Source organism: Phyllostomus discolor, chromosome 5 (genome assembly GCF_004126475.2).
Source record: "Phyllostomus discolor isolate MPI-MPIP mPhyDis1 chromosome 5, mPhyDis1.pri.v3, whole genome shotgun sequence".
Classification (NCBI taxonomy): Eukaryota; Metazoa; Chordata; class Mammalia; order Chiroptera; family Phyllostomidae; genus Phyllostomus; species Phyllostomus discolor.
In genome coordinates, this window is record NC_040907.2 from 134,031,559 (window position 1) to 134,057,028 (window position 25,470).

The 25,470-nt window shown below is 40.5% G+C and overlaps 1 protein-coding gene across 6 annotated transcripts in view; it reads left to right on the forward strand.

Annotated features, from left to right (window-relative positions):
• Positions 1-25,470, forward strand: part of RHOBTB1 (Rho related BTB domain containing 1) — a 111,687-nt gene that overhangs the window by 81,846 nt on the left and 4,371 nt on the right. For all 6 annotated transcript variants that reach the window (XM_036026917.1, XM_036026916.1, XM_036026920.1 and 3 more), the window contains 5 exons: positions 9,164-9,349; positions 11,927-12,906; positions 14,559-14,677; positions 21,268-21,418; positions 24,229-24,317. In XM_036026917.1, the coding sequence (XP_035882810.1) occupies positions 9,164-9,349; positions 11,927-12,906; positions 14,559-14,677; positions 21,268-21,418; positions 24,229-24,317 (1,525 nt within the window). The remainder of the gene's footprint in view (positions 1-9,163; positions 9,350-11,926; positions 12,907-14,558; positions 14,678-21,267; positions 21,419-24,228; positions 24,318-25,470) is intronic.

Here is a 25,470-nt window from a genome sequence, read left to right on the forward strand (position 1 = left end):
AGGAGGGAGGCATAGTCAGTCAGTCACAACCCCAAAACATCCCCTTCCCCCGCAAATATTTGGATTTGTAGATTTGTTTTTTTAGAGTGACTTGTTTGGATGAGTATTATTAAACAGAGAATTATTTGTATTAATACTAATGCTTTTCCAACTATATGTTGTTTCTCCTCTGAGTATCATTTCCAAGATCTTTATAAAAATCACTTAAAAAAATAATTATATATATAATTATTCCACTTGCCCAAAGCTGAGGCATTAAGTAGATCAATTAAAAGTTGATTATTACTGCTTTGTGCTCATCCAAAACAATCAAAAATACATTAGACTAAATGCATACAAATAATTCATAAAGTTGAAGGTGATGGAATTTTAAGGAGTATATAGTAAAGCGTAGGATCGCTGTGATGCTGAATCATCTGGAACACAAGAAATATGTCTTTGCCCTGCTCTGTGCCCCGTCCACCTACTGTTCCACACTACCCTGCCTGCTCTGAAGGGGTACATCTTGTATTGTAACCAGAAGACAAAATATCCCAAGAGCCAGATTCCCATGCCAGACCCAGCCCTGTCCCCAGGACAAAATTGTCCTTGGGAAGAAGCGGTGCCAGATGAGATAGCAACAAGACTTGATTGACAACTGGGTCACTTGTGTTCCAAGAACTGGAAGGCTGCCAGCTGCTGCCCAAACACTGGTCATGGCTGGAAAAGAAGGTCTTTTGTGGTTCAACCCAGGAAACCATTGAAGAACCCGAAAGATGCCATGGAAATATGGATAATGAGGCCACTAGATGGGTAAAAAGAATAAGGAACATGTGCATTATTCAGTACATTCACATGGTGTGTTCTGCCTTTTTTTTTTAACCTTTTTCTATTACTACTAAATAACTACAAGCTTGGCAATTTGAGTCCAGTCTATCTGAGTGTGTTGACTTTTCCTCATGGAAGTAGAGGAAACATCAGTTTACAGTGTTTCTATGCTGGAATCTCCTGATGAAGAAATATATTTTAGTCCACAGAGTTTTCCCTTTTATATTAGGTAAGAAGAAAGAGACTGCAGGGTAATTCTGCAGCATCTTCAGAGGAAAATTCTATTACCATCTTTCAGCAATTCCATATGAATGAAGAACATGAGTTGGGAAACCAAAAGGAAAAGATCTTTGGATGAGAATGTTCTGCCATTCCTATTACCCGCAATATACAAGATATGTCCTTAGTGACTTTTGAATCCATAATCATCCTATTTGTCTGACAGTAATTGGTACTTTGCAGTTTACAGAACATTTCCACAAATATTTTTCTCAGTGAATTTTAACAACAATCTGTCAGTAACATTTAATATTGGCCATTCATTAGAATTCCACAATTATTCCATCACTTTATTCTCTACCCAGAACTACTCTGCCCCTAGCATGTAGTGTACAGAGCATAGTCAGAAGGACAAAGTACTGAATTACAGAAAGATAAAGCAAATTAGCAAATTCCCTTTTAAACTTATCACCTTGGCTATCCCTGTTTTAATGATTTTTTTAAATTTGATTTTTGACATTTTTTAATGATGGTCTGTGAAATAGAAGGTGTGCCCTTAAGCCTTAATTCTGTGTAACTAACCCAGAATTAATTCTGAAAGTAACCTGCCTATTTCTTTACATTTTCTTTGCTTCTAAAGATAATCTAATTCCTGGAAGAGATCATTAATCCATTATTATTCTGGTGTTATGAAAGTATCCAATTAGATTGGGTAAATGGATTTTTTAGATAAATTCAAATAATTTAAAATATATATTACCTGGTTAATCTTTGCTATATACCAGAGATATTATATTGCTGTCTTTCAGCAATAATTATCTGAAGAAATATAATAGCTCACATACTATTTTCATTCTTTATTAAAATTCAGACATATCCCCTGACTTATTTGAGGCCTAAATTCATTTCTTTTAGACTTTGAGTCTGCAAACATATTGGGTAAAAAATATAGATATCTTGTATTCAAAATATAGATATATTTTTATCCTATAATATCTATAAGTTTCATATTTGATAAACAGTAATTGAAGGGCTCTTTTGTCACAAATGCTGTATTGTGTACGATGGGAGAGAAGCTAATAGGAACAGAACAAAATCCCTAAAATTGGAACACATAGTATAGTGAGGAAGATAGCACGTAAATTATTACAATTCAGTGTTAGAAATGCTGAACTAAAGATGTCAGTGCTAGAAACAGGGAAGAAAGAAAATTACTCAGGGCTAGCTCTCAAGCATCATTCTCAACTCCTCTTGGCCCTATCCCATACCTGGCCCATCAACAAACCCTGCTGGCCCTGCCTTCTACATATATATAGAATGGCAGCCACTTCTTACCATCTGCTCCCAGGCCAAAGTCACCTTCATCTCCCGCTGGACTATTACCTCATAACTGGTCCCTTCCTTGTACCTGATCCCCCCTGACAACCCTCCTGCCACCATTTAGTCAGTTTTCATTATAGCAATAGGGTGATCCTGTTAAAACATAAGTTGTATCATGTCATCCTGCTCAAAACCTCCTAATGGTCTACCAGCTCACTGGAAGTAATAGCCAGACACCCCTGAGGTCCTCCCTGCCTCTGCCCAGCTTGGCCTCTTTGAGCTTGACTCCTGCTGTATTACCCCTGAACCTCAGGGAAACATCCAAAGTCTGCTTCTGCCTCAGGGCCTTTGCACTAGCTGTTTCCTTTTCCACTGTATTCACCCCCAACATATCAGCAGGTTAGCTCCCTAACTCCCTTCAAGTCTTTACTGAAATGTCACCTTCTCAGTAAGGGCTTCCTTGGCCACATTTGAATAGCACCTTCTACTCCCCAAAATTTCTGTCCCCATTTCCTGTTTAGCACTTGTCACTGCCTAGCATACTACATATTTTACCTTTTTTTTTTTTTTTTTTTTGCTTATTGTCTCTGTTTTCCACTGGAATATAAGCATGACAAGGATAAGCACAAACGAGGACAGTGATTTATGTCTTTAACTAATTGCTGTATTCCCAATGTCTAGAAGATCACCTGGTAGACTACAGCTTATCAGTTAATATTTATGGAATAAATGATTGAATGCTTATTGATATTAGATAAATGACTTAACAAGTTTTTGTACCTTTGTCCATTCAGAGGGGAATGCTGAGAGGCCTGGGTTAAATGCCCTTTCTTAAGGAGTTGGAATGATCTTGCTGGTTTATTTCAGAAGAGTCAGGGAGGTTAATTCCAGAGACCTCCCATCTGACATGCTAGCTGACAGAGGGGCTTTCTTCTATTTACAGCTCATCTTGCTCTCAGGAGAAAACTTTAGCAGTGTAGGAAGGAAGTTTCTCAGTCATTTAGCTTCAGGGAAAGCCAAAGAGAAATGGGAAGGACAGGGGGAGCAGGGAGGGCATTTATTACCACAGTTGCATCCTCTCTCCTGTTAAGCCTTCATGTTGGCGCTTCCTGCTGTCACTGACCAGGAGTTCAATGAGATTGCTTAAGCTCTTTCTTCTAACAAATTACTTGTGCTTCACCCAATTTCACAGGCTTTTGACTTTTCTGATGATTGTGTGAGGTGTAAGAATATACTAAAGGGATCATAGATTGCTAAGTATAGAAAATAAAACATCAAGTGAAAAACAGCCAGTTTCCATCGGATGGTAACCAACAACCTTCTAGGGTAGGGCCATTACTACCCCCTATGATATTTATACTATGATGGTAGAAACAACCATTTTTAAGACTCGAGTATTATTTACCTCAGGGTTTGGTGGCATTGGTGGAGTGTGGCTATGGCTTTCTTGCCCAAGACTGTGCACTGCTCTGGTCCCATTTTCGGAGGGTGGGGGCAAACTGGTTTGAAATGTTGCTTCCTACTATACATGCAGTTGTGGGCTTGGAAGAAAGAGTTGCGCATGCTAATCACTCCCAAATCTGGATATATTTCAGGACGTTTTCACAGTTTTCCCCACATAACATCTGTACTTAAGAAGCCTCACTGCTATTGGTAAAGTATTGACTTGACTTCCCCGCTCACCTCCAGGGCGCTGCATGGCCCTGCCCTGCCAGGCGCTCCCCTGCAGGCCTCTCCATCTTCCATGAGTATGAGCTTACATGGCCATTCATCTCCAGGTGGTTATGTTCGCCATCACTGACAACTCCTTCTGCATCTCATACACACCGGGCTGCTCCCCTACTAAAATTTTCCAAGGCCACATGTTACACATTTCTTTCCTCTGCCATGCTCCCAGCTGTTTTGTGCTGTTTTGATCTGTCTGTTTGCATAGCGCTGTCAGACTACATGCATGAAAGGTGCGCTGTTGATATGAATGATTTTGAAAATGTTTCTGTAAAGAGCCTACCTTGATTACTGGTGGGGTGGGAGGGGGGGAGTTTGAAGCCCCAAAAGTGGAGGTCAGAGACTTGTACTTGAATCTTTGCCAAAGGGGGACAAAAAAAAGAAACCCATTAAAAAATGTCATTAGAATCTCTACCCATGTAAAGAATATGAGAGTTTCTACTGAAAAAAAAAAAAGGATAATAATAGGTAGTAGCAACATATAAAGTGGCGGGATCTTACCACAGAACAAAAGGCTTAAAAATGTTTGTTAAAATAGGGAGATACTTCCAGGCAAGACTCAGGGTGATATAATTGTTAGCTTCTTTTTAGTCATTGAGTGCAAGATACCCAACCGGAACTGGCACATTGGAGAAGAGCATTTGGCTGTCCCACTCAGAGCTATCTGGAATTCTGCATGGAATCCACTGTCTTTCACATTGCCCATCACATTGGCCGGATGGTAGGCTCTTGGACAAAGGATAATGTAGGAATTCTTTTCCACTTAACCAAATAAGAAAACTCAAGGTTCACAGCTCCTTTAGCTGGACAATGGTAGCAAAATAGGTGGGACTAGAAAAGGAAAGACGAACTAAGAGATGGAAGCACTTTTGTGACAGAAAAGAACTTAAGATTCATTCAACCAATCTTTGGTATTGATTATGTACCCTTTTCAACCACTTCTTCAAAGGATGAATTTGGTATTTCAGATTGGAAAAGCATTTTAGCTTCTCATTGCTCCTGTGACCTTTTCCTACCAAGCTTGCTGTATTTGATTGTAGATGTTACAAAGACAAGCCTTGAGCACATGTGTGGCATTTGCTGTTTAAAATCCAGCTTGGGCCAAGATATGTGGATAAGATGCACTTTTTTCAGATTTTTTTCTTTTCATCCTTTGCATGAACTCCTTATGTTATCCAAATATCTTTGCCAATCTTTTTGCATGCTATCTTTGGCCAGTGTTCTCCTTGAAAGATCACTGAAAAAATATGCTTTTTTGTTTGTTTAATATCTGAAGGAAAACTGAGGTTGGCTTTCTCAGTGCAAGCATTTTTGGATGACTAGGTCCCTTTCTGTACCCTTCCCCTGCCTGCCCGTCCATGAAACTGGAGATGCACGGTGTTTCAACGTACAGATTCACTGTGGGTTATTTTTACTTAACTAATCAAAACAGTATTTTATTGGCATTATTTGATATGTTAGTGCCCTAGTGAAACTTTTACATTGATATTTTCCCTTAGGAACAAAAAGTCACATTTTCTACAAAAAAAAATAATAAACTTTCATAGACCAGCAACGGAGACTATACACTCTTAAATTGTTGGTAATCCTGGCTTTCTTTAATCCAATTACTTAGCCCAGTCACAAAAAAAAGTAGATATATATATTTAAAACTCTTCCCACCCCTTCTGAATATTCAAGTTCCAGAGTTAAGAGTTTAGTCTGCTTTGTGCTTTGCCTCTGCATTCCTTAAATCTTGTGCTTTCTACTCCAAATAGCTGTAGGACTCCATTTAAATCCTACCAGATTCTCTTTACAGCTGAAATAGGAACCCTGAGGTCATTTCTAGGTTCACCTACTGCCTAATATGTGAAGATGCCCTCATCACACCTCCCCCTACCAATTATTTTTAAAATAGGCTCTTCAAAGTTAAAAAAAAGAAAAGTAACAGAGCCATAGAAGTAAAAATGCTAAAAGTTGCCTTTTTCTTTTTATCTTTCATAGGAATGGCATTTTTAAACATGAGCTTGTGGCAGACATTGAACAGTCTCCACATGGGAATGAATGTTTTGATTAAAAGTTATTTAATATCTCTAGTTCCTTGGAATTCTGCCTAAAGCTGGAGATATTCCATACTGCAGGTTTTGTGCCTTCTTTGGCTAGATTAAAAAATGGCTCCAAATCTAGGGGGAATAAATGGAATTCTCAAACGAGTTACTTAATTCTATAGGTGTTTATGTCACAGAGGATACTAGTGTGCTGAGAACGTTGAGATGAAGATGCTGCTGTATTAATGCAGCATCATTTTATGGCCCTACCTCTCCATCCATTGACCTGTCAGCCTTTTGGTTAAAATCGGAGTTCAAGTACTGCATCCATAAAGAATAAGATTCTGTATAGTCTGTATACAAGATTGCATACTTAGCCCAAGAAGGATTAAAACAAAGACATTTAAGCAAATATGATATTTTAGCTACTTTCAATATAAAATTATGGTGACAGATTCTCATAGATGTGCATTAAAAAAGGTAAAAAATAACTATCCTAAGGATGCAAATAGAATTTTGACTTAGTAAGTTATTTTAGCTTCAGAAGTAATGTTGCTTTCAGTGCAATCTCTTCTCTTTAACTATCATTCCTTCAAAGACAAATATTTAGAGATGTGACTTATTTTTCTGGCTTTCCAGCAGCATTTCCTACATTGAGATATTGATATGGCATAGTCAGAAGTTGGGCCCTCCGGGCCTGTGCTGTGTGATGGCGCTGTGCTACCATCAGGAGATTCCATTTTTTCCCAACCCCCAAGGCCCTGTCTGTACTTGTTTACAGGTCATCTGGAGAGTAATATGTGTTCAGTGGCATGAGTGTTATCATGGTAACCTTGGCAACCGAGCTAGCTCTGATTTCAAAACATCACATGCTGTATCATAAAATTAGATAAGAGAATTGACATTTAGCTACATGTCTGTCATATAAATTAAGCTCTGAGAATGATTTTTTATAGTCAGGTACCTTAATATGGAAATAGAAGGCACCCGTTAGAACAAGTTTATACATATACATACTATTCCATTTTTAGGTACTGAATATATTTCCTCAGTTTTTCTCTGTAATATTGAACCTCAGATATTGCCATATTATTCTCACTGTGCCAAAATTCATGGTGGCTTTATTTTACGATGAGGATAAAGCTTACAGCAGAGCTACATCAGATATCCTATATAAATAGGATTCTGAATAATAGAAAACTGAGCTCCTAAAAAATGTAAAATTCAAAGCATTCTTGGCTTTAGTGGGTGCTGTTATTTATGCTGATTAGAAGACTGTGCACAGAATATTCTACTAAATCAGAACCCCAAAGACGAGACATGCTTCCTTTTCATTATTTATGAATACTTTTATACATATTATATTTTCCAGTATTTAAGAATCTTTGACACTATCTTTATTTCAGTGGCATACTAAATATGCAGATTAACACATTCGTCTACTTTGAGTCCTAGATCCACCTTTTATGATTTGTAAATATTTTAATCTCAGAATTGTTTTCCCACATTTCTGTGATTTGTTGCAATATGTATATATTTAAAGACTCAACTTGTGAATTACATTTAATATAAGCACCCTGCTGTTTTCTGCATTGCAAATGATTATTTTTAGATATTGTTATGATTGTCTGGATATATTTATCTTCATTGAGATGTAGGAAGAAAACTCATTAATGATTTAAAAGAAGGTGTTTTGATTAAATTTACCCTAGGTTTTTTGTGTTTTTTTTTTTAACTGAGGCAATGGTGAATGACATTGTTTTCTTTGTTTCCCTTCTGCTATTTCATTATTGGTGTACAAAATGCAACTGCTTCCTGGGTATTTATTTTGTATACGGCTGCTTTGCTGAATTCCAGAACCAGGAACCTCCTGGCCAGGCAGCGCATGTTCGGGACTGGCTCTCAGTGCGGGTTTCTGGTCCCATTGGAACTTCAGCTGTTGCCCTTTGGACGAGGTCCTCCCCAGTTTCCAACATATACAAATTCCTGTATTCATTTCGAGCTCAAAAAATAAAAAAAGGTGTTTTGATTCATCAACTTGATTCTTTTCATTATATAAACAATAAAGGTAGTACATTAACATCTAATAGAATTGTAAGAGCTTGTTTCCAAATTGAGCTGCAAGATAGTCTTGAGTCCTTGGGCATAACTCTTCCTATTCCTTATACTCTTCTGTCTCCATGTTCCCAAAGTCATCATTCAGCCTAATTTTAACCTAGAATGATGGTTTATAATTCTTATTAAACATACCTTTTAGCAACTATCTGTCAAATACCATAATTGAACAACTGCTTCAAGAATGGTAAGTTGTTATATGAAAATGGAAGATCTTTATGCCAAATTGACTATAAAGGAATTTTTTTCTTTTCCCTATATACCTGCTATGTGTCACAAATAACATTTGAGAAATCTACTTCCAACATTTTCTCATTTTTTTAGCCACCCACCTAACCCTTGCTAGTTTTAATGTTACTACTACCTTCTTACCTTATACCTAGTAAAGAGTCTAAATTCCTGCATATTAAGAAGTAGATCAGTGGTTGTGCTCTCTACAGGTGTGGGAAGAAGGGTGGAAATCCTTCTGTGCATTTGCCAACCTTGTTCTGCAATACCTGTTACATTTTCAGTAATGTTTAAGCTGTTTGCTTTATCTCACTGGATTGAGTCATCATCACCTTTTTGTTTTAACTGGTAAAAGGTCATTTGTATTATTTTCTTTTATCTTGAAACTATTTCCTGTGGTGAACAGAAATAGTTCAGCATGTTGTGGTTCCAGGGCTGACTCGTCTGCATCACCATCCCTACTGTAAGATAACTTCACCGGAAACTTTTCAGTGCATAGGCGTTCTGTAGTGCCACATGGAAATGAACTCGGGCTGTGTTGTTGCTGGACTGTGGGGGCTTATCAGGCTGTTTGCATGACTCCAAGGTGTAGTTTAATATCTAGTCTTTTTATTTTTGTGACATGATAATTGGCATTAGATGGGTGGGGGTGAGGAGGAACCATAGTGATAAAAGATAAAAGGTTTTTTTTGTGATACAGCTTTTTTGTAATTTCCTTTTAGGTCTGATGTTGTGGTTCTCTGTTTTTCGATCGCTAATCCCAATTCCCTAAATCATGTGAAAACAATGTGGTATCAAGAAATCAAGCACTTTTGCCCCCGCACACCTGTTGTCCTCGTTGGCTGCCAGCTAGATCTCCGCTATGCTGATCTTGAAGCTGTTAATCGAGCCCGACGCCCTTTAGCAAGGTACGCCAAGGTACTCGGTGTTTTGCTGTGCTGGCCAAATTAAAATATGGAGGTAGCAGATGTCTCTGTAGCCTAGAGTTCTGTTCAGGGATGGCCCTGGGACCCCATCAGCCAGCCATACGCTCCCAGTTAGCTTACTGATCATGAAGGGGCGTGTCCTGACCCTTCTGTGGCTCACCATCACCTGTTAGGTAGGAACTCATTTTTCTAAAAGGTTGGCCAGTGCTTGAAGTGAATTCTCTAATTATGACATGGTGTGTAGAAAAGCACTTTTGAAATGTGTAAAGTATTAAACAAAGTAAATGTTAGCTACTTATAATGTCCTGCTTGAAATTATCATGATCATAATAAAGCTAAATAACAGAGTGATCGGCCACAATTTTTGGCCCCAGGTACATCAGGTTCATACACATAAGCATATCCAAAGGTTTTCATCTTCTCATTCCCCTCAATCCAACCTCTGAGAATATTTCACTAGCAAGATGACAGTCTCCGGCCTTAAAAAATCATATGGAAATATAGTTGCAAGACTTTTTTAAATGCCTCTAATGAACATGTTTTTAATGTGTCACAAGTTTAAAAATCAACTTGACGGAGGACTTTTTTCACTCTACATAAAATGTTACCAATTAGGGGGAGTAAGGAATAAGAGTTTTTAAAAGCTTATGCTCCTTTAATAAATATTACCTTTATAAAAATAATTTTGTTTTATGTTTAACTACATTTTTTCCTGGAGAGCATAGCTTTTCAAAATGCTGATATCAAAACCTTCCTTCAGTGTTTGCTAATGTGCTTGTTACAAAATTTTATATGGATACAATTTTTATGCTCTCACAGCAAAAGCAAATGGTACTTTGTTGAGAAATTTCTAATGTTCTGGGAACATTGTGGATACCTTTTCTGAAAACATTTCATATTAGGTTTTCACAATCCTTCTATTCTTAAAGGCATGGGCTAGGAATTGAATATTAGAAGCCACCGAGAGAAAAAGAGGACTCAGGATGAATAAGAGACCACCCAGCTCAGAACTTTCTGGATAAAAGAATAGGCGAAGATGGCCAGGCCTCAAAACCATGGACATGTGGAGGACTGAGGGAGTTACAGAGTTCCAGAGGATGGTGGAGGGGCCAGGCCCTTCTATAGAGCACTTCTGCGATTGCATAAATGAGGGATATTTGAGCTCAACCTTGAAAAAAATGTCCTCAGTTAGTGATCTTCCAGTCAGTCCCAGGAACAAGGAGCACAAAATGCCCTCTGGGAACAAACCTTGACATTTCATTTTCTTCCCTATACTTCCCTTCCATTTTTGCAACACCCTGCAGTTTTAACTCTTTTCAATCCAGGTCTTCTCAAATCTAAATTTTACCCAGTATTATCTTATCTCCCCTAAGACTAGTAGTGCCTGTCACACGCATATTACCTTTGGTCTTGAAAGCCAAATATTTATTTAGGAAGATCAATTTCTATGAGTATGTCTCAAACCAAGGGTGCATTTGTGTAGAGGAAAACAGATCACATCTTACCTACGTCCCAGAAGTCATGTGTATCTTCTCTGTGGTTATGCTACAGTCATAGAACTATTCTGTTTATGCTGCTTCCAAAGGTTTGGCCTCCCTGGGTTTGATTAGATTGTAAATTTGTCTTGTGTGCCAGCCCAGAAGTTGCAGATTTTATTCCCTGAGCTTTGTGGAATGAGAAGAAAATTTTTTTCAAGAAGTGCAGCTAAGTCACACTTGTGTTACGTAAGGATTTTTCATGCAGGAGTGACAACTGTGGGCTATAATGTGGAGAGGCTGAAGAAAGACCAGTTAAGAGATTAATCTACTCGTCCAGACAGAAAATGATGAGGTCCTGACTAAAGAGAGTGGCAGAAAAGGGAAGGAGAAAGATATGAGAGAAGATTCAAAAATCTAATTGTAGAAAACACAATGAGCATTGAATGTGGGCCATTTAATCTGGGCTCTGATTGCAGAGTAGAGGCCTCTCAGTAACTTGCAAGTATGGCCTTAGGCAAACCCTTCAAACTCTCTTCCTCAGTTTCTTCAGAATGTAAATGAAAATAACACCTATAGGGTTATTGTGAGACTCGAGTGAGATAATGAACATGGATTCATTTTAAAATTATAAAGCAAAATTTAAGCATAAGGTGATGATGATGAAGATGATGATGGTGATGATGATAATAGCTAACATTTATCAAGCAGTAGGCACTGTGCTAAGCATATTATCTCATTTAAACCTCTCAACAGTCTTTGAAGATACAGGTCCACATTATTTATTATTCCTCTTTACAGATGAGAGAAACAAGGCTTAAAAGAGATTAACTTTCCCAGGATCAAATAGCTAGTAAATGGCTGTGACTTAAGTCACTATGGTTACTACTGAAAGTATTTTTTTCCTATAGTCATAAGTCCTTTATATTTGAAAGACTTTAGGTTGGCAGTAGATTTTTTAAGAGCCTTATTACAAACCTGAGTAGGATTTTAAATGTATAATTCAATTAGGTCTTTAGACTCTGGTTACTACTTTTCTCCTAAAATTAAGCTTATAGTAATTTTTTTAAATATTCTCTTTCAGGCCCATAAAGAGAGGGGATATTCTGCCCCCTGAAAAAGGCCGAGAGGTTGCAAAGGAACTTGGCATACCATACTATGAAACAAGCGTGTTTGACCAGTTTGGAATCAAGGATGTCTTTGACAATGCAATCAGAGCAGCGCTGATTTCCCGCCGGCATCTGCAGTTCTGGAAATCCCACTTAAAGAAGGTTCAGAAACCTTTACTTCAGGCACCATTCCTACCTCCAAAAGCCCCTCCACCAGTTATCAAAGTTCCAGAATGTCCCTCCATGGGGACAAACGAAGCTGCCTGTTTACTGGACAATCCTCTGTGTGCCGATGTCCTGTTCATCCTTCAGGACCAAGAGCACATCTTTGCACACCGAATTTACCTCGCTACCTCCTCTTCCAAATTTTATGATCTTTTTTTAATAGACTATGAAGAAACCCTAGACTGGAGTGAAGTTGCTTGTGAGAAGGAGAGGCAGAGCAGCGATTTACAGGGGCGGGCATTGAGTGTTGACCCGGATGAGGAAAAGGAGGAGGGCACCCCAAGGACACCTCAGGCTGACCAGTGGGAGTCCTCCAGCCAGAGCTTATTCCCACAGGAGACTCTGAAGGTGGAAGCTGAGCTCTCAATCCCAGAGACACAGACTTTGGCAGGCTGGAGTAAGGGATTTATTAGCATGCACAAGGAAATGCAAGTCAACCCCATCTCAAAGCGAGTGGTCCCCATGATGGTGGTCAGGATGGACGCATCGGTCCAGCCAGGCCCTTTCCGGACCCTGCTCCAGTTTCTTTATACAGGGCAGCTGGATGAAAAGGAAAAGGATTTGGTGGGCCTGGCTCAGATCGCAGAGATCCTGGAGATGTTCGATTTGAGGATGATGGTGGAAAACATCATGAACAAAGAAGCCTTCATGAACCAGGAGATTACGAAAGCATTTCACGTCAGGAAGGCTAACCGGATAAAAGAGTGTCTCAGCAAGGGGACATTCTCAGGTGAGTGGGTCCAATGACCAAGTTGTGGGTACCTTTGATTGTGTCTTATCAAACATTAGCCAGACATGAGAAGGGGAAAGGATAACTGTCATTAACCTATATGAATACTTACTTTTTTCCCACTCACCTAAGTTACATGTATTTACTTATTTAATTCTCATCAGACTTAAAGGCTAAATATTATTAGCTCTGCTTTTCAGATGGGAAAGCTGAGGGACAGAGAAAGTTAGGTAACTTGCCCATGGTTACGCAGGTCGTAAATGGTAATCCAGGATTTCTACCCAAGCTCTCCCCTGTAGTGCCATGGGATCGTAGAGCTTCTAAGGATATAGGTCAGGCTACCCCTGAGCCTGAGTCAATCGGCTTGATGCCTGCAGTTTCCCTTCAGGATTCCTTCCTGACCAAATTGGTGCTCCACCGACCCTCACCACTTACCCGTGACAAAAATCAGTGACCTCTTGTCCTGAGGATACTGAAAAATTGGAGGCAACTTTGGTGACCCTCTGCATTCCCATCAGGGGTGACACATCTCTCTCCATCCTGTCTTCTATTTTGTTCTCACACTCCTTTCTTGTTCCTTCTTTGTCTCTGATAACTATGTGTGTCTGCCCACAGAGCCCTTACATAATTGCTTAAGCATGCTGGTGGCCTGTATCCAAGAGGAGTTATATAGCCATGCTTGTACTGTTTTACATGCTTGTATTATTTTTCTTCAGAAGTTGTCCTCCGGGGGGGTGTGTATGTCATTATATGACTTCCTGGCTTCTGTTTATATGTATAATTCATTTGTATCTTTATCTTTCATAATGCCTGTCATGATAATATATATTTAATAAGTGGTCACTAAGCCTGTTCCTAAAGTTTAAAGCTCATGAGTAATATTTACTCCAAACATTGACCATCATGGTATAGAAGCAGTCTTGAAAGTTAATGGAAGAAAGTGGTTAAACCTGCAGCAAATGAAGCAGTGGACCTTAAGTAAAGCTGATGAAAGCATGTTCTCCTTACTGCAGAAGCACAATGACCAAATGCAGTGAGGAAGCTTCAGCTGAATTCTGTTTAAGGAAAAAAAGCTATAACATACACTTTAGGGATAATTGGAAAATTTTTAATATAAACTAGATAGTGGGCGATGTCAGGGAATTATTTTTAATTTTCCTAGGAATAATAATGGCATCGTTATCTGGGAGAATCTTCTTATTTTTAGAAACTCTTGATAAAGTAGTTAGGAATGAAGTACAATACTATCTGTTAAAAATGTCTACACGCATATAAAAGAAGTATGTATATACACATATAGCTGAAGCAAACAGGGTGAAATATTAACAGTCTGATAAGTCAATTGTTATATTATTCCTTCCACTGTTGTACATGTTTGAAGTTGTTCATAATAGGAAGGAAAAAATACTCCTTTATGTTTCTTTATGGTTCAGAGAATTTGGGTCACCCTGTGTGAGTGCTCACTCCTCAGTCCCTGGAGAACGTGCTGGGAGTCGTGCTGGGAGTCGGGTCCACCAGGGGCAGGAGCTGACCCACAGTCACCGAGAAAAGCCATGGAAGAGAGAGTCCCAGAGATGTAGACTGATGAATGTGGGTGGGACTGTCAGCGAGACTGGCTCACTCATGGTGGTGTTTCCTCAATCCTTGGGCAGATGTGACATTTAAGTTGGATGATGGAGCCATCAGTGCCCACAAACCGCTGCTGATCTGTAGCTGCCAGTGGATGGCCGCCATGTTCGGGGGGTCATTCGTGGAAAGCGCCAACAGTGAGGTACGTGCCTTGGGAAACGCCTAAGTGGTGTCTTCATGAATATGTCTGTGTATTTGTATAAAGTGTTTTATTAGCCAGATGACCTCAGTTCTTTAGCTACTTCCATGAAATAGTTCCTTAGGCAGTGCTGGAGTGTCAGGTCACCCTCTCCTACATTCTGCAGTTGTGAGGAACCCACTTTTATTGTTCTCTGTTATGTGTGAGCCCCTGGGTGCTTTACATGCACATCCTTTCATGCCCACAGCTCTCCTCTTCCCCCGAAAACATGATTAGCTGCACTTTTGAACAAATGTTCCCAGACAGAACCCATCTTCCTGCAGTTCAAGACAGTGAAATGTTTCTTCAGTTGCTTACGTCTTAGGCTCAGCTCTGGCCCTGGCCAGATGAGGTCCTCAAGAACCCACCTCCTTGTGCCTCATTCTCCTCATCTATAAGAGGAGGAATACACCAGATCGCTGTTGAGGTCCTCTTGAGCTATGACACTCCACAAGGCTCAGCCCTAACTAGCCTTCTCTGAGGGTTTGTCAAAGGTAGGAAAACAGTCACAAAGCAAATGGTTACTCCTCTGAACACATCTCTCAAAGTGCTTCGGTCTAGTGGACATCCCTGGATTCCCATCAGACACTGGCCTTATCCACAAAAGAAGGATATTCTCATAGCAGAGCGAGCTGTATCTTACAGACCCTGTATCTTCATCTTTTTACAAACAGTTGGAAAAGAAAGAAAAATTTTATTCAAACCCTTCAACTTTAGCGATGAGCAAGCATTTTTGTTGAGTTTTTCAAGTATTTTTGACCATCTTTAAAAAAAAACATGGGGACACCCCATCAAGTTTATTGTCCTAAGAGGCTTGTTTTGCTTATCTCAGCACCTCTCCAAACTTTTAAAGGAAACACAAAAAACAATGCTTAACTTTTCGAAAGAGATGCTCACACCAGAAATCTGAGCACTCCCATTGTGACCCAGGAGCCTGCATTTGCATCCCCAAGTAGGGAAACAGAACCCTAGAATCACAAGCCAGGATGGCCAGGCTGAGGACGGGTCACTGGGCCACCCTCCTGCTTCCAGAACAAACTGCAGCTGCTAAGCCACCCCAGCAAAAGACTGTCTGCTCTTTGGAGGAAAGACCCTAGAATATCCCAATGACCTCTCCTGGTATCTGTCAGCCATTCTGAATCAGGAGCTCCTTGCTTGTAATGAAATGAAAAGTTTCCTGCAGCTGCAAAGGTGTTTTGGAGAGTTGTTGCTGAGACTACTCCAGCTCTTGGAGGCTGCCCAAGAAAGGAGCTAGGAGGCTCAGGTCCCAGCTCCTCTCTGTAAGAGTGATGTGGCCTTAGGCAAGTATCACCTTTCTACGCTCCAGCCTCTCTGCCTGGAAAAAAACAGGATAATAGCCCAGAGCATGGTTGTGAGGTGTAAGAATGAATACTTGCAAAGCTGCTGATAAACATTATATAAACAGTAGCTGCCATTAGTCTTATTTTGATGTCAATAGTATTGATGATATCCTTGCCTCTTCCAACAAAAAAAAAAATGTGAGGAAGCCACCAATGAATAAAACTTCATCCAAATGGCATTTCACTGACTTCAATAATTTCTAGAGATAAAGAGCCCAGCAGCCTGCTTCCCTTATTCTTGGAGCTCACTGAAATGTGCGCTGACGGTGCTGTAGACAGCCTGCCTGTGATTAACCCAGCAGAGAGAAGTTGATCAAGGTCGGGAACCCAGGCACAAAGGGACACTGTCAGAGCTGACCTCACAAATGCTAATCCCCTTTATCCCTTCCCAGAATGGACTGTAATTGTCTCCAGATTAAAATGTGCAGGAGAGGTGACCAAAACAAAAACTTGGCAGCGAATGTGAATGTGCCCGCCCATCTGTGGCTGTTAAATAGCCTCTCCTGGAGGCAGTGGCCTGCGGAGCACTCGCCCCCCACCCCAAGAGGAGGTCACTCACCCCTTAGGGCTGTAGCTAAGGCTAATGATAGGTGTGTATAGATTCAACCCAAAAAACAAAGAGCCTGACACCAAGCAACCCAAGGTCTGTGCCAAAGTTCCTCCTGCTGGTATATGAAGGATGCCATCAGCGGTTGGCATTCCTGCCCTTTTTTGCTCCTTCTCTTCATTTCCAGAATAACCTACAACAGTTAAGTAGTTTTGAACTTCAGTGTCAGCTTGACTCTGGGCAAGCGACCAGCCCCCTCTAAGCCTGTGTCCTCATCTATAAAATGGGAATAATGAAAGAACCTTCTTCAAAGGGCAGCCAGGGCATGAGAGTACATGTGTAAAGCATCGAATTTGATGCCTAGAACATACTAATGTTCAGGAGTTGTTAGTGCCTCTTATCCTGGAAGATTCTTGTTAAGTACTTTCCAATGAGGAGTTAAAGACCTTTGTCCCCTAAGTTAAAGCCCCCAGTTCCCTTCCTGGCAGAGAAGTTACAGGGGTGGGAAGAGCACTCCATACCCAAAAAATGCTCCAGGGTTGATATGGGCCCATATTTGTTCTTGAGGTTTGTCTTTTCTAGGCTGCCTTTTAACTGTATTTTGTCTTGTGAAAATGTGACTTCCCCTACAATATGCAGCCTTTTTTTTTTCAATTAATAGAATTCACATGCATCTTCAGAAAAAAAAATATGCCTATTGATGTTACTTTATTTTTTTGTCATTTAATATTTAAGAAGACACTATTTTACGTATCTTTCTCTCATTACTTTTAATACAGCAGTGAGCATAATTCTCTCCCAGAGGCCCTTAGCAAGTGGCTTATTAAAAATGCAGGCCTGGGTTGTGGTGAGCAGTGCTCTGGGTCTACAATACTTCCTCATTCTCTGGAAGACTGTCCCTAATTATATGCCTAATAGTCTGAGCTGATCTTCGCAATTAAAATTTTAAAGCAACTGAACTGGAATATGGGGCATTGTTTAGGGTAGCATTATAGTCTCTATTATTACTTTTTTAAAAGCTACATCAAGCAGGTTGAATGCAAAATTCTTAATTCCATTTTTTATGTAGTGTTATTTATATTATTTTTTAAAGTTCTATAAAATGGTCTCTTTATAGTTATGTAGTTCATTATAAATTTTGAAATCACAGACACAGGCTTTTAAAAAAATCAACCATGAGGAAAAAAAAGTGTGGACTATGAAAGTGATTTTAGTTTATTCTTATGTGCTGGTTACTGCCAAAAGTCCCTAACATTATTTGCCCAAAAGAGCCATTATTTCAAAAAAAATATTGATATCATTAGCAAGAAAGAAGCAGCAGGTCACGAATGATTACAAATATCAGAACACTCCGAAGACACTGAGCGTATAGGGGTGAGGCTATTGCTGGAATCTGCCATTTCCTGCTGCCAGGAATTTTTTTCTTTTTTTAATCATTGTTCAAGTACAGTTTTCTGTCCTTTACTCCCATCCCAGCCCACCTATCCATCCCTCCCCACCTCCCTCCCATTCCACCCCCCCTAGTTTTTGTCCATGTGTCCTTTATATTTGTTCCTGTAAACCCTTCCTATTCTCCCCTGAAATTCCCCTGAAATTCCCTCCCCTCTCCCCTCTGCTCACTGTCAGCCTGTTCTTTAATTCAGTGTCTTTGGCTATATATTGCTTGTTTATTTGTTCTGTTGTTTAGGACATTGATTTTTTTAATTTAGGATGTCCATTTTGCCATGACTTAGAACCCACTCTTAGGGGAAAAAAAAAAAAAAAAAGGCTAAAGTAATCTGAATATCATCCAAATCCATGATCTCAGTGAAGAAGCAAAAACTCCCAGTATCGTCTATTCCAAATATCTCCCATGTAACAGACAAGTAAAGAGAAAGTCCTAAAGGGTGAGGGATCCGTCAAGTGCCTGATAGCACTGCAGTGGCACTACTGGGCCTACCCCCACCTCTGGCCCTGTCCTTCAAGCCCTTGTTTTTAGGGACAGCGGGCACCCCCTGTCTGCAAGAGCAGGGGCCACAGGAAGTGCTGGGGCTTTTTACATGCATAGTTATTAATACTTTATAGCACTTAGCACCTTATAAAAGGTATGCCGAACTTTCACATTCAAAGCGGCTCAAATTTTCAAGTTTTATAACTTAATTAACCTTCAAGTTACCTAGAAAATTGCAGTATTCCAAACACTATTCTACAGAAATAAAATTTTGGCATTTTCTCATATGTACAGAAACAAGTAAGTATCTGTAAATAAATTTGTGTCTGTAAAAGAGAAATGCATGTGCACATAAACATTTCTATGTTAGATTCACTGGAATAGTAATTAATTACAATACAATGGCTTCTTTATTTTAAAATAATATTAGTAAGAGTTTCTGCTTGCCAAGTTCTATCTGTTGCAGAGGTTGTGCTAGAAACTTGAAATGGTCACACTTGTTAAATCATTGATGGTAATAACCCCTACACCTTATTTATAGAATCATAATTGTTTCCACTGGCTATCCAAGGGGACCCCCAAAACTGGAATTTTCTCCTGGAGGGCAGGCCCCTTGTAGTATAGGCTTCCTCTCACTTGATGAGTGTTCTAGGAACCCATCTGTATCAGTGTACCAGCTGGTGTTGTTGTGAGAAGCTGCATTCAGCTTCGGTGAATTTTTTGAAGACTCTTTCAATGTGTTTGCCCGTTTCATGATGGGTGATTTACGAGCCCACCTGCCCACACCATGCTGAATGGTCAACAGCTCTTGAACAAAAACAGTTTGACCCCCATACCTCACCCTTCCTATTCACAGCGGCCCTGGTGTTTCTCTCCACAAGCGACTTTTTTTGTTTCCCTGATGAAAAAAGTCCTCAGAGAGAAACATTTTGCTGATGTGAAAGAGCTGAAACAAAAAATGGCAGAAGTACTAAAAGGTATTAAAATCAATGAGTTCAAAACTGTTTTGAGCAGTGTAGAAAAGTCTCGAAAGGCCTATTGCATCACATGGAGAGTACTTTGAAGGTGACTAAAGTTTAAACATGTAAGAATAAATACACAATGATTTATAAACAAATTCCAGGTTTTTTGTGTTCCCCCTTGTGTATGAAGGATGAGGAGTAATATTCTAAACATTTATAGGAACTTTTCCATGACTTTCCTTTGATACATTAAGGGGAAGTTCTGTCTGAAAGGATATTCCCTATCTGGGGTGGTTGGTGTATATGCAGGATGATAATAATATAGAAGGTTTCTATAGTTTAAGCAATTCTGGAACCACACCACCAGAATGCATTGGCTACGAGCCCTGTGTGTGTATACTTGCATACATATATACATATATACAGAGAAAGAGAGCAACATTAGATATGTAATATAGACATAATGATATATAATTATAGATGTGTATCTTTATATGCTGTATAGAAGTTTATTAAGCACCAGGATTAAGGAGTTTATAACTGCTCACCCTTTTGTACTTAGAAATCTAATTCTTAAAAACCATTAATGAAATATGTTGTATTGTAGCCCAAACCTTTGCTTCCTTGCCATAAAGGGTTTCCAGTGCCGCACAGCAGTTCTGAACAGAGACTTTAGAACTATACTCCCTGGTTGTTTCAAGTCACAGTCACTACTTACTAGCTCTGTGACCTTGGATATGCAACTTAACCTCCCTAAACCTCAATTTCCTTATTTAGAAAGGGGCAAAAATAATCATCTCTTCCTCTAAAGATCAAAGTAGATCATGCATTTGGATAGCTTAACACAATACCTTGTGCATCGGGGGCCTTTAAATAAGATTGATCTTTATAATCGCCATCATTCCAATAGTAAACACCAGGGCTGCTGTCATGCAGTTGGAGACCTGGAGTGAAGAGTAGCTGCTGTACGATGTGCATCCCCATTCACTGGCCCACGCCCAGGCGTCCAGAACTCCCTGGCTCCCTAACGAACTGCAGCATGTATTTATATAGGCAGCGACTACAGGTACTCAGGAGGGAGATCAGGGGAATCCTACAGGGGACTGGTCACCTTACCAATCAACTATTCCTCCAGAAGCCCCAGGCGAGGATTTCTCTGGATTCTCTCAATCTACTGATACCTGTTAATGTTCCAGTAGTTCTGACTCTATGTCATTGTGCCATAGAAAGAGTCATTGTGTGTATATCAGATTAGCATATATTGGTAGAATGTTGGAATGAAGCCAGTCACCGTGGCAACTCGAGTGGTTGCACATCCTCTGTTTTTGATGTCTTAAGAGAGCTGGGCTCTGTCGTGGATCAGCAATAGTGCAGTCTGCAGCTCCCCCCCAACACCTGTCATGTTGCTAGGAGATTTCTTTCCCCACAATTGAGTATTATAAGGTGCTTGGCAAGAAGGGCCCATAATGTCATCGTACATTTATAGCCCATTTGTCTGATTTATAAGTCCAAATAGCCATTTAAAAATTCCAAATCAGGCTTTGTCAGGCAGCCCCACTCTTTTGTCATCTACAAATCAAACTGTTATGTGTGAAGCTGTAAATAGTGAGTGACTTCCATACACAGCCTCAAAGCAGGTGTTTCTGACTTGCCAATATTGAAGCACACAATTGGGATATTTACAAGTGGTACAGCCTAAATAATGTGCCCACTGCTTTCTTCCTTGGAACTTAGCTTTTCAAATAACATTTCAGGTGTATCTCCCAAACATAAATAAGATGTCAATGCAGGCGGTGCTGGATTATCTCTACACCAAGCAGTTGTCACCTACTTTGGACCTGGACCCACTGGAACTAATTGCCTTGGCAAACAGATTCTGCCTGCCGCACCTGGTTGCTCTTGCAGGTAAGGCTGAAGACACGGGGCCATGCAGTGTCTGACTGTCCTATCTGTCAAAATCATGTGTAAACAAAAATAAGATTGCCAGGGAATAAAAGTCAATTTGTATCACTCAGTATAGGACAGTCTTGTACAGGGTGACTGACATAAACTGATCAAATGTATCAGACAGCCCAGTTCAATTCAACAAACATTTGGTAAGCATCTTTGTGGTAAGCCCTGTTAGGTGATGCAAATATACAACGATGGAAGATAAACAGCCCCTCCCCTCGTGGCCTGTGCTCTATGCACGCTGCCTCATTTGTGGACCACAGAATTTGAAATAACACTCTCGCGTCCATGCTCACCTTCATAATGTGCACTCAGACACGGTCTTTAGGGAAGAGGCAATAGGAGGCAGTAGTTAAGAGCATAAGCTGCTCAGCCAGATTGCTTGGGGTCCAACTTTGACTCCAGCATTTACTGACTTCATACTTGACTTAACCGCTTTGTCTCAGCTTTCACTCTCTTTAAAATGGGAATAACAATATTATACCATAGAGCTGTTGTGAAGATGCAAGAGTTAAATGTCTGGTACCTAGTCATCATTATGTAAGTGGTTTTCTTTAAGCTATTTTAGAAAATGTTCTGACATTGTCAAGATCATTTCAGGAGAAAGAAAAAAAAGGGAGACTTGGCTTAACTTCACAAAATCTTATGTATCATTTCTAGACTTGTTCAGTTGGTAAGCTGAAGCCAGTCTAGATAGGATATATGCACTCAGACACCTCTTATTTAAATGTAAACCTTCAGCTTCATTCACCAGTGGAGTCAGTGCACAATCTGCATGTTTATCACTACATTTAGTTGACTCCTGTGAACCATGCAAGCGGAGACAGTGCCTGTATTGCTTACTGGCCCATCCTCTGCACATGGAAAAGAGCCTGGGATATTAGCTTCTCAATAAGTATTTGTTGAATCATTAAGTGGATGAAAATGAATGTATGAGCAGCCCAACCAGTCATAGGTGTGCTTGATCTCCTGGTAATGTCTTTCAAAAAAAAAAGATTTATTTCTCTGTATTCCACATTTCTATTACACTCAGCCAACAGGAGAGTAGAGCCCTCCCTCCCCCTCCTCCTTCCTCAGTTAGATAACAAGGGATAGTGGAAGCATTGCTATCTGATTTTTAAAAACTGTTTTCAGTGAATGAATACGCCTGAAGTCATAGATCTATGTGAGTACGCACTGCTTCCTAAATAGTAGCCCTAGGAAGCCGCGATGGGCAATTTCCTTTTTCAGAAGTTCGTGTTCCAAGCCATTTGACTATTCACAGCTTCTACAAGTATCTGTCCTTTAAGGATAAATTTGATTTTTTGAGAGTCAAAAGCAATTTGGAGCCACATCTGTTGAACAAGGTTTTCGATCAATCTCCAAGTAGTCCTGTTTTTGCTTAAATATTACTATGGCGGGACTGATTTTTCCATGAAAGAAACTGACCCAAAGAAACCCTCTCCTGTGGACTGTAGACTTTTCTATACATCTACTTTCATTACTGTTACAATTATGTAACATATGGCTTTCTAAGATGATTCTTTTAAACACTTATACAGTTTGATGTGTACTGTTTAGTGTAAGTATAGAGTGCTTAGAATGGTGTTCAAAAGTCATTTTCAGGGGTGAAAATGCCTTGCAAGCCCAAGTGTTGAATGAATATCAAGAAATGTTACAGCTACCTATATTAAAAAACCTGATGCCTTCTCTGGGAAATTTAGTTCCAAATAGCTCTTTGTTAACCTAGCTGAGAAATGGTGTGCCAAAGAAACCGCTGAAATCCAGATGCCTTATTGACCAGATAGGGGCATATTGACTAACAAGCATGTAGAACCAGAGCAGAAAGCAAGCATGATTTGGCAAGATGCTGCATTAGAAGAGCAGACACAGTGATATGGACGGGGAAAAATACAGCAACATCAAGGAGCTGGGAATGCAGGGCCTGCCCACTCCTGTCACTCCCAGAGGCAGCTGGCGGCCTCCACAGAGGCAAGACTCAGGACCACAATTCAAATTCAACTTAGGGGCCTTGGACACCACTCCCAAGCAGAAACGACCCTCCCAACTGGATTTTTGTCACTTCTGGCTGACAGTCACCCCACTCGTTAGAATCTAAGAGGCTGAACAATATGTTGCCCATCGGCAGCTGTTGAGACAGACATGTGCACTCACATTTTTAACTCCCCATACGGACTCCTTCCTGTTACTCAGTCTCTCCCTGTTAGAGAGTGTTGAGAGTCAGAGTGAGGTGAGTGGGGACACTGTCTCACAGGAAGATACTAGAGGGCCTAGAGGATTCTGGGAAGGTACTTTCCAGGGCAGCACTGTCCAATAGAACTTTTTGCAGTGACAGGACATTCTGTGCCTGCCTTGTCCAATCTACATGCAGCTAGTGAGCACTTAAAAGTGGCTAGCTGTGGTTAGAGACCAGAAATTTTTTATTTTACTTAAGTTTAAATTAATGTAAATGTAAACATTTTCATGGCCAGTGGTTACCATACTGGACAGTGAAGGCCTGGAGGAGGACTCCACTTATTTCAGACACACTAACAAGTGTCCCCAGAGTCATCAGTTCCATGGCCGGCGACCAAAACTCCATGTACTGGAGGCCACACATCTGAAAGGCCACACATCTGAATGGGCCCCAGATTGAGTTAGGATGGCTTCCAAGACAGTGTTCCCTGCCTCCTCGCCTCTTAGGTGGCCCCAGACCAGACCCTCCAGGCAAGATGTCTGGTTCACAGAGGAAGGTTTAACTTTCTCCTGTTGCTTGTCTCCCCCAGAACAGCATGCAGTTCAGGAGCTGACCAAGGCTGCTATGAGTGGCGTGGGCATTGACGGAGAAGTGCTCTCTTATTTGGAATTGGCCCAGGTTTGTAACAATTTGCTTTTCACCTTTTAAGTGTGTTCGACCAGTTCGTTTAATGCTGATAAAACATTCCACTGTTGCATCTGTCTAAATAAAGATGTCACCACTGAGTCACAGAGGCCCCTGTGTACACTGAGAAGATCTGAGAGTTTTACATTTCATGCATCATTCACCCTGCTGGGCTTCCTTTGAAAAGACAACAAGGACCTCACCCCCACACCAGCCCCATTGTCCCCCGAGGCACCAGCTTCACATGGGGGAGAACAACTTGGGGCTTGTGAGGGGAAGGTTTTGTCTCTCCTTTTTAAATTCTGGGACATGTGTTGGCCAGGATCAGTGTCCAGGATTCCATGAAGTCCCTCTAGGCTCCACGTCCTACTGCATCTCCCCGGGGTTCTCTAAGGTCAGTGTTGGTGAATATGGATACTGTGATTCTGTAATCCCAGTACACTCCTGTACTCTTCGAGGGAGGGTCTGAGGTCCAGCTTTGGCTTTGTCACTGAATAACTTAATCAAGGCACAGAGCTAAACTCTGCCTCGGTTTCTTTATCTACAGGAAGTGAGGATGGTAATTCATACCCTGTGAACCTCATAGATTATGTTGAGAATCAGGTGGGAGAGAATGTTCAAGAAAGAGCACTGAAGAATGGAAGCCCCCTTGTTATGCCAGGCACATAGGTGGGATTATCCAGAACCCAGCATAGACTTACTGACAGCGATTTTACACTCTGAAGGAATTGAGAATAAATTGGTCAGTCTTTTCTTCAGCCTGATGAGTTTGGCTTTCTCTGTTCCCCCTGTCAGAGAACTGATTTACTGAGTCTTAGGTCAGGCCATTTAGAGTGATATTTCTCAACTGAGGGAGAGGAGGTGGTGTCAGGGAGAGGAGGGAGGCACACAGCAGGTGTCACTCAGGCCATTGCAACTGTGGCCATAGGAGATGGCTCAGATTCAAAAGGGCAAAAGGTGGACTCAAACTTCACAGCAACCTGTGCAGTGTGCAAAGTGGTTGTTGTTTTCTCCCTTGTACCAGGCATCACCCTACACAATCATAGGCAAGTGCAAGAAATAGAAACAAGCACCCATCAGTAAAATTTAAGGTGAAAAACAAGCTAATAGAGGTTACAATAACAACTGAGAACAGACATCAATTGTA